General features: G+C 38.4%; 1 protein-coding gene across 2 annotated transcripts; it reads left to right on the top strand.

Moving 5' to 3' along the window:
* Nucleotides 1–604: 604 nt before the first annotated feature.
* RB195_011995 (uncharacterized protein) lies at nucleotides 605–12,889 on the top strand (the record flags this gene model as incomplete). 2 transcript variants are annotated; one of them, XM_064193646.1, is made up of 19 exons in its annotated part: nucleotides 605–697; nucleotides 2,307–2,399; nucleotides 2,669–2,840; nucleotides 3,905–4,113; nucleotides 4,561–4,653; nucleotides 4,747–4,888; nucleotides 4,961–5,151; nucleotides 5,441–5,578; nucleotides 7,307–7,399; nucleotides 7,491–7,650; nucleotides 7,844–7,957; nucleotides 8,085–8,235; nucleotides 8,409–8,482; nucleotides 9,475–9,614; nucleotides 9,698–9,814; nucleotides 10,625–10,726; nucleotides 10,899–11,078; nucleotides 11,157–11,314; nucleotides 12,736–12,889. In XM_064193646.1, 19 exons carry the CDS (start codon nucleotides 605–607, stop codon nucleotides 12,887–12,889), a joined length of 2,574 nt encoding a protein of 857 aa, XP_064051229.1. The 2 variants fall into 2 exon arrangements, with proteins under 2 accessions (XP_064051229.1, XP_064051230.1); XM_064193647.1 differs by having other exon boundaries at nucleotides 608–697.
* Between the last annotated feature and the right edge of the window lie 82 nt (nucleotides 12,890–12,971).

Here is a 12,971-nt window from a genome sequence, read left to right as displayed (position 1 = left end):
CCGTAATTCGAATCCCTGTAGGACGTTCGTTTTTTCCGATGCTTTTTTTTTCTTTCTTTTTGTATCTGTGACTTTTTTTTTATGAAGTCTTTTTAGATTTATTGCGCTGTTCACTTGAAAGTTATCTGAAGACTGTGGTGGAAGGTTTTTTTTTCTGATTTCTTCATATTTTTTCATGAAAGTATAACGTTTAGAACATCATATACTTGTATTTTCCATTAAATTGACTTCTTTCTCGAATTTTTTTCTAGTATTCTACATTTCGTCGTTGACAATGATGAAAATTTTTCATGCTCTCGCAAACTACTCATTATTATCTCTTTCTCTTTATTTTCGTTTGGATTTGCATTCGTTCTTCTTCGCCAGCACCGATTAAATTGCTGAGTAGAAGTCTGCAAAGTGCTCCCTCGTTTGCACTTTCGTCATTTTTTTTCTTCTTTGCGTCTCCCTGTGTGAGTTGTCCGATTTCATGCGGTGGCCTTGTTTGAACGTCCTTTCGAAACATAGCGGCAGCAACCCAGCCATGAAAATGTCTAGTTCTCTCCTATACTTCTTTTCTTTAGGTTCTTTATTCATGACTTGATGGTGTACTCGTTGACATAAAATGATGGAAAGGTTCGATGGATTCGAATACAGTACGAAGGATGTGATTGGACATGGAGCGTTTGCAATCGTCTATAAGGGAAAATACTCTGATGTGAGACATTTTTTTCTATTCTGCCAACCAAACGTGCGCTCTCTTTTCTACCTCTTCTTTTTTTCAACTCAATTTGTATATTTGTCATGAAAAATAATTTAAAAATTTTTTAAAACTCATTTTCAACGGTCTACCAATCACAGGTTTATCATCATAGCATGGGTTGTTTTGCTGTGGTGAACTTGATGAAAAATAAGCAACTGTTTTGCCTGAGGGTGACATAAACATCACTTTTTTCTTCGATTGAGTGAAGTAATTCGATATTGCTGGCTATGTAATCGTATAGGGCGTGCTTTCGGGTGCAGTAACGACGGCGACAGCCGTGCTCCGGCGCTGTTTGAATGGGTGTGGAGGGGCGTTAAAATGTGGTTTGTGAAGAAGAGTTTGAATCGTTTGAAAAGAAAAAAAAAACTATTAACTTCACTCCAATGAAAAGCCTTGCAACTCTTGCAGCGCCCATTTCCTGACAGATTTTTTTATTGACTTTTTTTGTCCAGAAATCCAAATCCTAAGAGCGATTAAACGTCGCGTAGCTTTTATTTTATGTATAGATAAAAGGGCAATTGCTTCAAAAAAAAAAGCAAAAAAAAGGAAACCAAAAAAAAACTGGGACGCATTATCCAGTCAGTGCAAAAATTTTATTGCAAGCTGTTCCTAGCAAATTACTTTGCACATGATGAGGTTGAATAAAAGTCGCCAAATTGTGTTTGTTTCTAAAACGAATCAAACGCTTCGCCTTATAATCACGTTTTTGGCGTGTTGAAGTTCGTATTTGTTCGCGGAGTGTAGTTTTTTTTTTAAATTTAAAATTGGCGATTTAAGGAATAGATTTGATAATATAGATGGAAATTTCATTTTTGGATGTTTTAAATGCGCCCTTTTCTACTTCTTGACTTTTTTAATCCAACTGCGCTGGAATGTCAGCGATTTCTTATAAGGGAAATTATTAAATTCAAAAGATAGATTAGATGAAAAAATGGATAGGAATGAGTCCCTTAAAGGTGAAAGAAACTATAGACTTTTATATAAAACTGTTCAGGAATGAGATCGTCGTTCTCCTTTTGTATCCATAGGACTTAAAATAGCGACTGATTGACTGTTGATTCATTCCCCATGTTTTTAAATCAGCTATTTTTGTTTCTAGGTTCTCAATTTTTCTTGCAATTTATTAGTCTTTTCATCTGTCAGGTTTGAAAGTAATTAATCCCAACAGGCGAGTGATAAAATGCAGTGCGAGTTTACAAAAAACTATTTACAACGTTTATCCATTTTTATATGGAGAAGTAAGCAGAATAAAGTGGTCGTGGACCTAAGAGAGGGTCTTCATTTCTAGATTCACTTTATCCAAGTCAAAGTTCTTTGTTTATTAGTCTAATTAATATATGAAAAGAATGTTTTTTTATAATATAATTTCAATCTTCATCTCTTAGTTGTTGCATTCTCAGTGGAGTTGCTCTTAACAACTTTCAACATAGTTCTTTCTTCTTCCAGTCATGGAAGTGGAAATTCTTTCAGTGAATATTTAACGTGCCTTCTTTGATGGCTTAATCGTTTTGTTTTTGTTTCGAACTCATCTGTGTCTGTGTATAAATCGTTTTCCTGTTTTCAGAGACCCGACGTTCCAGTCGCAATCAAAGCGATTGCAAAGAAGAACATAGGGAAATCGAAAAACTTGCTTACAAAAGAGATAAAAATCTTGAAGGTCAGTTTTCTTCTCCGTTTTATTACATCATTCTCCTTTCTTTTTGTAAGGGAAATATGGTTCCGAAGGCAAAATCAAGCTCATATGTCGGTCCTCTGAACGAATGTGCTGTCTAGCAAGCAAATCACTACAGTTCATTGTTCATTGTTCATTGATCCTGTCAGTTAACCTTGCTGGTGTTGTGTAAACTGGATGGAAAACTTGATGGAAACCTATTTGTTGCATTTTTCTCAGAGCAGACGAACGAATAAAATAAGAATTGATTTCAGACGTTAAGCGGCTTGCAGCACACAAATCTCGTAGCATTGCTGAAATGTACGGAAACACAAACACATGTATACTTGGTGATGGAATACTGCAATGGAGGAGATCTTGCTGATTATCTCAGCCAAAAGACCACGCTGCAAGAAGACACCATTCATCATTTTGTTGTACAAATTGGTGAGGGTTTTTTCAAAATTAATTTACGGTTCTTGTTTCTACCGAGGGAAACTGAATTGTTTGAAGGCGGCGTATCACGAATCCGGCATAGTTTGGAAATTTCAGGTTAAAGGGTAGAGTTCGGGTTGTGGATTATGGAAACGAGCGTTGCTCCGCTCATCTCTCCCTAGTCGTAGTAGAAAAAAACAGCGTGGAAGATCACGTTCTTACCTACGAAATCAGTTGCAACACCCCATTCTTGTGCACGTGCCGCGTCCACGTGCGAACCATCGAAAACCAATTAGGTCTCCTCAGCAAACTATTGATGTAAAATTAGCGAATGGATGCTAAGGGGACAGGAGCGTGTACAAAGCGACGCATTCTAACGTTGCTATTTGGAACTATGGCGGTCCCCAGACCGTTTTTTTCACGACGATTAGGAGAGGACCAGCAGAGCCGCGCTTATTTCCGCAATGTGCAGCCTCTACGTCTTTCCTGGGATTTTCATACTACGTCAATTCGGTGATACGCTGTCTTTAAGTGATTTGATCTATTTCAATCGCTTCCTTGCCATTGAAAAAGGTCAAAAAATTGAAGAGGTTCGATTTTCTTAATAAAGTAGTGAGAAGATGCAAAACATCTTCTACTGTCACTAGATCTAAAGTATGTAGAAGAAGGCTGTGGACATGAAATCTGCTACCAGACATAACTGATCGAGCCTTCAAATCATTGTCAAATTAATGCATAACAATGAAACATGCTGTTTTTTCCTCTCCCCTTTTCTCCAAAGAAAAATTCAGTGGAAGAATTGTGCTAGAAAATCAGATTAATTCTTCCACTAGAAAATCAGCGTAATTCATCCTTGATCTTCCTTAAATGGTCTATGCAGGTAACATAGGACTTGTTGAATAGAAATATCTTGAAGCAGCGATTCACAGTAATCATTCCGCTAGTTTCCTGATAAGAAGATATTCCTATGAAATTTTCACGCTAGTTTGGTAAAATAAGGTGAATTAAGTTTTAATATAGGAAGTTAGCTGTTGTAATAATGTTTAATTGGAAATAAACATCGGTTTTTTTTCCAGCACGAGCACTAGAAGCCATAAATAAGGAAGGCATTGTTCATCGTGATCTCAAACCGCAGAATATTTTGCTTTGTAACCCTACTCGTCATTCAAATCCGCCAGCAAGTGAACTTATAATCAAATTAGCTGATTTTGGCTTTGCACGTTTTCTATCTGAAGGAGTGATGGCTGCAACATTATGCGGCTCACCGATGTATATGGCTCCTGAGGTGGGTTCTCCTCAGAATTTAAGAATTTTATTTTATTATTATTATTATTTTGATATCTTCTTAAAGGCATCACCCCACGAATCTGGGATGGTACAGATTTCCGGTGGAGTATTTGTATACGGGATCGTAGACTATTGAGAGAAGGATGATTCCGTTCATTTCTTCCTAATTGCCGTAAAAAAACGGCCCGGAATATGCTCGCGTGCACAAAGCTGGAGCGCTCCAATCGAACTCTTTGTAGAAAATAGTACGCCGGAACGCTCGAAGCCGTATGTTCCGGGCCGTTTTCTACGGCAATTAGGAAGAAATGGACGGAATTACCCGTCTCTCAATAATCTACGATCCCGTATACGAATACTCCACCAGAAATCCGTACCACCCCAGATTCGTGGGGTGATGCCTTTAAGCGTGTTTTTAGGCTGATATATCCTAATACTCCTGTTCTAGGTTATCATGTCACTACAGTATGACGCAAAAGCAGACCTATGGTCAATTGGGACAATTCTCTTCCAATGTTTAACCGGAAAAGCGCCATTCCAGGTATGCTGCTGAAACATTCGCGGACATCGCATCATGTCAATGTGTTTTTGTGCTTTCTAATGACATCATTCTGACGTCCACCTTTTTTTCCAGGCTCAGAATCCCCCACAGCTGAAAGCTTACTATGAAAAGAACAGGGATTTGCGACCGAATATTCCGGATTATTGCTCCGCACCGTTGCGAGATCTGCTTCTACGTTTATTGAAGAGAAATGCTAAAGATCGTATAACATTTGGTGAGATTTTTTTTAGAAAGAAAATTGCTTTACTTTTTGATTTGGTTTGCATACATTTCAATTCCATTCCAGAAGAATTCTTCAACCATCCATTCCTGCATCAACCGCCCATTGCAAGTCCATCGAAACGAATCCTTGATGCTGCATCACCAATGGTTGTGCGACGTGTCATTCCACCTCCCTCATCGTCAGCGTCACCATTATCGGCTCGAGGATCTGGCTCACGCCTGGAAAGTCCACAACCAACACGACGAACAATCAAGGTTGGTGACCTGTTGCTTTCGATTTTGTGAAGACAAAACAGCAGGAATAGCGAAAATCTCCTTAAAGGAGTAAGTGGCGCAAATAGTAGATCATTGGTGTTTTTTTTAAAATGATAATGGAGCTGATATTGACTTGGTTCAGAGGTGGATAAGTAAGCAATGATACAAATTGTCATTGCTGTTGTAAAAATTGCTTATCAACAGTTGTAACCTTTCTCTGACCTTCTTAGCTGTTATTCAGACTTTTTTTTAACGCCTGTTCTTAATGTGATTTATCGCATACATACAGGTGCCAGAGTCTCCAGTTGTACGTCGAGCGGCAAGTCAAGCAATGCACGACAGCAACGACTTCACATTTCTTCCACCACTTTCTGGGCATCAACAACCGTCGTCAGCTGGACGACATGAACATAGTCCGGTTAAACAGGTGTGAAGTTAACTGTTATTGATTTCACTGAGTTTGGTGGTTTTATTTTTACCATGACTTGTCTGTTACACATTCCGACATTTAACTAATCGCTAAAAGAATGCTGAAACGTGCCTTTCATGTGTTTTTTCTTTGTAAAATTTGTTAAACTGTTGGACGCTCTCTATTCGAAGAGAAGACTTCATTTGTGTAATGAAATAGTTTTGGTCGAAATATCGAAAAAGTTCACAACAAGAAGAACATAAGTGAGAAAAGATTATATCTAATCTCATGACTTCTTCTCTTCCACAGGATTTAAAGACTGTAGTTTCCTTTCGTGGCTACTCCAAACAACTTTTTTTTTAATCTTCCAATTCAAAAATTGTTTTTTTTTAATTGTTGAACCGTTTGAGTGCTTATGTTGTGTGTTATGTAACATCATTTTTAGGTGAACCGTGGCTATGGCTAAGGTTCAGCTAGAAATAACATACATAAGAACAATAAATTTCATTTGGCCAACGTAGGAAATATGCTTGTCGTAAGATTGTAGTTTTTTTCGGGGCAAGTTGAAAAGAACCAATGATATCAGTGCAAATGAAGTGTTTCTCATCGTTTCGCGGAGAAATCTTTGAAGAATTTCCAGGAAGCGTGACTGAGTTGATAGTTGCAAAAAATTCATTTGGCTTTCTAAATTTGCTTCAGTAGTCTTGTAACTATACTTTTTTTTTCTAGAAATTGTCGCACCTTTGAATATTACGACGTATTTGCGTCTGTGCCTTCATCGAAACAATATGACCAATACATTGAGTTATAATAGACGACCAAATCGAACTGGCTCCGCGTAGATGACCTTACCAACTGACGCAACGCAAAGCAACCAGTCATTGGTTCGAACAAATGACTGCGTTATAGAGTTTTATAGTGTGTTTTACGGTTTGAGGGCTACAATTTTGACATGCACTACATTTTTTTCCGAGCGATATGTCAGGATGTTGTTGTGGTTCTCAAAATGCACGTATGGCAGTAAACGAAGAAAATTGGATATGGCTGTTAAGATGGTTTGGGATTTCGTTATGGTTTATTGGCAGTAATAGAGGTGATCTTCTATTGTTCAAATGTTAGAGAAAAAACTACAATCTCAAAAAAGATTTTAAAAAATTAAGAAATTTGTGACCAGCTATTCATACGCCTGGTGCATTCATCAATGTTTGTGCTGACCTACATACACGCGCTTGGATCTCAGACACATATTCAGCTTAGCTCAGAATCTCGGAAAAAGGGAGCGTATCAAATAAAAAAGTTCATGCGTTGAAGCGGGGTCGGGCTCCTTCTGGCGCAGCACACGATATTACTACCCATAACCTATATTTTTTTACTAGAAAAAAAAAAGATCTTTTTTCCTAGTAAATAACTTTTTGTTTGAGACGGCAGCATCTCTTCTTGTCAAATCGTTCCCCATAAAACAAACAAAGGAAGTGCAAGCTCGAGATAAAAAAGTTGTTTGTCAATTACCTTCATAAAAACGTCGAAATGTGTTCAATATTTTTTTTATTGATCCGTAGGTATTAGTGCACGAAGGTCCGGTCATGTTCGGTTTTTCATAGCGGTTCAAACTGGCTGCTGTGGAACAGTAAAACTTTTTATTGGCCACTTTCTCTCTTATAGTTCTCTTGCTAATGTTCTGCATGAGAACTTGCCTAAATGCATCGATTCAGCCCACTTGGCGTCTTCTTATAATGAGTATTGCAGGTTCAAGTGCATACATCATCGTCACAGATGCCAACTGCACCAGTAAAAGCCGTCCCTGTACCCAGTCAGCGAAATGCGTTCACTAAAATTGAGGTATTCTGGATATTTTCACCCGTATTTTCTCCTTACAATTTTTAATCACACCCTCACAATTTTTCTCTCCATAAAACCGAAGTATTTAAAGGAACGACGGCTTGGAAATAGAGACGGCGAAAATGAGCCGTGCTCTGCAATTCCTTCGCCGTCGGTGCGAGCAATTTCAGCGTTAAAACGGCCTACTGTAGGGCAGGGTGCGGCGGAAACGACGTCTGTTCCTACAGTGGAGAACATGACATTGCCGTCAAGTGAGTCGTTCTTGAAATTCTCATGTTGTAATATTTGATTTATCTGACTTTTATTTATTTGAATTGCTTTGTTTCTATTAAAACAATTTCGGGGATCTCCCAACTTGGTACTTTTTTTTAATATGAAGAGTACTGTCTGTAGTTTTCTTACTGAATCTATCTTATATTACCGTATTGATTGTCCCTGCTTTAGCACAGTTCATTGTACGAGGAACTGCTGGACGACGATCACTGGCTGAAAAAAATCGCCAACGAAAACTCACAGAAGAATCCTCTCCTGCTGCGTTACCGGAGAAAGTTCCAGAATGTTAGTTTCTTCCGCTGTTTTATCACTGTTCGTAGTGTTGTCGGGTTTTCACAATGTGAACGTGGAACGTAGTTTCTCAAAATTACATGCACTCTCTTCGTCTCCATTGTTATCTTCATTATTATAGGTCACAGTGAGCCAAAACTCGAGCCACAAACGGTAGAACCAGCACCTCATGTAGGTTTGGAGGCAGAGAGTGCTCCATCACTGGATAACGCAAAGTTTCTGTCGACGTCACCGCCTGAGACACGTGTTAGCCCGCCTGTTCCTGCTCAGCTGTGAGGATAACCAATAATTATAATTGTTATAATATTAATACTATTACTATTACTATTATTATTTTAATAAGTGATTTTGCCAGTAGATTCCAGAGTGACTCATTTGAACGGCATAGGAATTTCGAAATGTAAATCTTTGTTTGATTAGTTGTTTAATCATTGAATAATTCCAGAGACATCAGTGATGATGAGGATGACACTATGCATCAATCCTTAAAATTGCCGTTTGGAAGTGCTGGACGGGCAGGTACGGTGGTTTCTTCAATTGATTTATTCTGGTAGTTCATTCATTGGATTTGTCTCTTTTTGTTTTGATGTCTTTGGTATGGGTAGGGTCAGTGTTATGTTCAAGTTCTGAATGCAAACTGTCTGTAGAATTGGAGCTACGTCGAAGGGCTAAATCTAAATGATTAAATTTGTTGTAATTCTTCGCATCCGTCCTTCTTTTGTAGTTTTTTTTCTGGACCGAAGTCGTGTATATGTGTTGTAATAGAACTTGACAAGACTTAACTTTTCCTATGGTTACGAAAGAAGAATTCCTAAAAACATGAAAGCATGCTACTTTTGCACCATATACTTTCTTTAGAACAGGAAATTTATTTTTAAAATACCAAACAATTATTTCATCATGTAAGCGGAGAGATTTATTCATAATTACGCATTCGTTCGGCTGAGAATATGTATATTTATTTATTTTTGGTAATTTTATACATTTAAACTCGTGCAAACTAAGCAATGCGGACATATTGTTCGCCTGTTATTGGAATGTTGGGGCCTATATATGCCAGAATAAAAAAAAAGGTCCCGGAATCTTACCTCCAGTGCTATTTAACTTTTGCATGTGTTATGTCAACTTTTAGTGGCAACATGAAGCGCAGTATAGCTTTTGAAAGGCGTTGTTTTTTTTTCGTAAATGATGGATTATTCGTTGTAAATTGAAAACTCTCCGTATGCAGAGATTTTTCATCCCTAGATCTGCTACGACATGGTGCTCGCACGAAACCTGTTGTTTAATATCTGATAGCCTCATTGCACAGACAACGATGTCTTTTTGTTTAATGTCGGAAACAAATTTCTGTTTTTTTACGCAATTAATTGATTTTAATTAATTTAACAATTTTTATAATTTCTGATCTTGGAGAGATTTTGTGTGATTGACCGGCTAAATTCCAAAGCTAAAATTAAATGTTAGAACGATGCTAATCTTCTTGAAAGTCCAGTTCATTACCAATTTTCCAGACTCATTGAAATCTGAGGCAATGGAAAGCTGTTTATCCGGAGAAGAAGGCAGTGAATTGTCGATGGATGTGGCTGATCCGTGCGATTCATTATCGTCACCGCATGCTGCGTCAGCGTCAAAAGTCCCGGCATTACTCGGAGTGAGTGTTTATGTGATGGTTGCTGTCTGGTGAGATAGAAAAATGCTATTGATTCGTCCACCAATCATCATTTCACTATGCAGAGTCTACCACGTACACCAGCACTGTTCGGACGACGAGAAGATGATGAAGATGATGCCGACGAATCATCACCAAGAGCCCTCGAACAAGAGACGGTTATGGAAGAAGAGCACAAGCAGGTAAGCAGTTTCTTCTATTCAAATGAAATTAGTTTTTTTTTTCCTGGCGATTGTTGTTTTTTTTTATGTATCGAACTGTTTATGCTGTGGTGCTTATTTTTTCTTTGTCTTATATAGACATACTGCGTGTCATTATGGTTGATGGAATTTTGTTTGAATACATCACTTTTTTTGGCAAGGTAGTGACGCGGAGCCAGTGTCTCTGGATAGATGAGCGGTGTTTGCTCGAAAATTATCTGAAAATGTCTTGTTTTTATTCATTACTGCCTTTTCTTCATTTTTTAATTTTGTTTCAAAATTTTATTTGCCTAATTTACATAACTTCTACTATTTGTAATGATTACCTTATATCTATTATTTTGATGCTAGCGTATATAAAAACTAAATTTAAACAGCGGGTATATCCCGAGAAAATCAAATCTACAAAAGAAATCAGAAAAGTTTTTCTGTGAAGGCTTTTGGGTTATGAGGAATAATACGAATTTAAGTGTTCGTAGTTTTTTTCTGTATAATGGGTATCACTTCAAAACGGTTTTTTGCGCTTTTGGTCTATATTTGTATTTGTTATTTGAATGATATTTGTTTGAATGTTGTTATTTCTTCTGTATTATTTCCTTCTTTTTCTCCTTTCTAATTTCATTGGAAACTTGAGCCAATTAGCCGTTTCCTGTTAACATCTGCTATGTTGCTGAAGAATTGAGTTCCTTTGCAACTCCATGAGGTTTCTTCCATTCCACTTATTGATTTTGAAAGTATGGTAGCTGAGAGTCTTCGGGGGACGGAGAAGTAATTTACTAACAATTTGTTCAGATTTTGGCGAAGTTGAGATTTGTTGTGGAGCTGGTAGATACTCTTGTTCAAGTAGCGGAACAAAAGGAAAATCCTCTTGTGGCAGCTATGAGTAATAGAAAGGTAAGCGCTGTTTTTTTTTAACGGTTTTTCTTTCACCTGTTGTAGATAAAGTAGATCAAGACTAAACATTACACTATGTTACACTTACTACGTATCATAGTGCAGTAGTAAGTGTATAAATTAAAAATTCTTGGAAAGACATATAATTATGTGGATTCGTTGCTGTTTCCAGACGGAACCGTCATCGGCATTCCGGCGAGCAGAACAACTGGTCGTCTACGTGCGAGCATTACATATGCTGTCGTCAGCGTTGCTCTTAGCACAGCGGAATGTTGCTAGTCGAGTACTGCATCCATCACCGGCTGTCCAGAATGTTCTCAATATCCTCAATGATAAATATCACCAATGCTTGGTTAGTTAACCTTCGATTTTTTGGCTATTGTTTCGAATTTAATTAGTGTTACCTCATCTATGGTGTAAATTTTTACAGGTGAGGTCGCAAGAATTGGCATCGCTCGGTCTTCCCGGACAAGATCCAGCGATGGCAGTGATTTCTGCTGAGAGGATAATGTACAAACATGCTATTGAACTTTGTCAGACGGCCGCACTGGACGAGTTATTTGGAAATCCACAATTATGTAGTCAAAGGTGATTTAATTTCTTAGGTACTCTGTATGAGAAAGGAATTAAGGAAACAAGCTGTTTTTCACGAATTCGCGAGAAGTAATATCCAAGAATTTGAGATACTTTACTTTCTTTTTGAACAATATAGGATCACCAAGAAGCATGTGCTGGATGCATATTTTATATAGTGATCTGTGAAAATACTTCCCTTTATGGACTGAATCGGCTGAATTAATGGGTGTGGCCTCTTGCTTAAAGACAGCAAACCACGAATGTGACGTAGTGAGGGAATCCATGAGAAAAGCTAGAGATACTGTTGTAGATTATTGATAGTTGAATCTGGGGTGGTTCTGCTCATCTCTCCCTAATCGTCGTAAAAAAAAGATTACTGTTGATTCTGGGGTGGTTCTGTGCACAGCGTGGATGGAACGGTTTTTTTATACGGCGATTCCAGTTGCAACGCTCCATCCTTGTGCACGTTCCGCATTCACGTGCGAGGGGTCGACGATTAATGAGGTTTCCTCACCATCCTTTTCAAGCAAAACCAAGGAATAGGGTGCTGAAGGGAAATAGAGGCGGGTTCTAACGTAACTCGTAGAAAAAAAAATGGTTACCACGCCGTTTTTTTACGACTATTAGAGATATATGAGAAGAACCACCCTGGATGCCGCAGTCTACGACCCCATCTCTAGCTTTTGCAGAGGAATACCTCACCACGTCATATTCGTGGTGTGCTGCCTTTAAGTACAGGGACTAGCTATTCTTCTTCGTTGGACACACATAGAGAAAAGAAGAAAAAAGAAGAAAAAAGTGAAGGGTCCTGACGGACTAGGACTACATGTAGTAGAACTGGAATACTGATAGTGCGACTAATGAATGAAAGTCCCACACCGTTCAGGAATCATCTCTCCTTTCCACAACTTGGTTCTTAAAGGCATCACCCCACGAATCTGAGGTGATGCAGATTTCAGGTGGAGTATTCTTATAAGGGATAGTAGGTTATGGAGAGTGGGGTGATTCCGTCCATTTCTTCCTAATTGCCTAAAAAAACGGCCTGGAAGATACGGCGCGGCCGCACAAGGCTGGTGCGCTCCAGTCGAATTCCTTGTAGAAAATGGTGCGCCAGAACGCCTGAAGCCGTATCTTCCAGCCATTTTTTTACGGTAATTAGGAAGAAATGGATGGAATCACCCCCCTCTCCATAGTCTCCCATCCCGTCTACGAATACTCCACCTGAAATCCGTACCACCTCAGATTCTTGGAGTGATGCCTTTAATCTTTGAGAAAATATCAAGACGTTGGGACTAGGAATTGTTGCTCGCTTGTGCCTCTCTCGTGAACTCTAAGACCACTTTTCATTAACCATTAAATATTCTCATTTAAATAGTGGTGTGACTGCATTGCATGTTCGTTCAGAAATTGGAATTTAATTGTTCTTTTCTTAGGTATCAAACCGCGTACATGATGCTTCACACGTTATCCGAACAAGTACACAGCGATCAGGACCGTAATGTGTTGGCTCGCTACAAGAACGCTGTTGAAAAACGACTTCGCATATTAGAACGACAAGGATTTGTCACAGCTGTGAATACGTGCTAGTAAATTGTGTCCCCGTAAAGGGTCTCAGATTTTCATGATCAAAATTTCCATGGAAACCTTTTTTTCTCGCATATTATTGGAA

This window comes from Necator americanus, chromosome III, assembly GCF_031761385.1.
Source record: "Necator americanus strain Aroian chromosome III, whole genome shotgun sequence".
Taxonomy (NCBI): Eukaryota; Metazoa; Nematoda; class Chromadorea; order Rhabditida; family Ancylostomatidae; genus Necator; species Necator americanus.
This window is presented reverse-complemented; position numbering and strand designations above follow the sequence as displayed.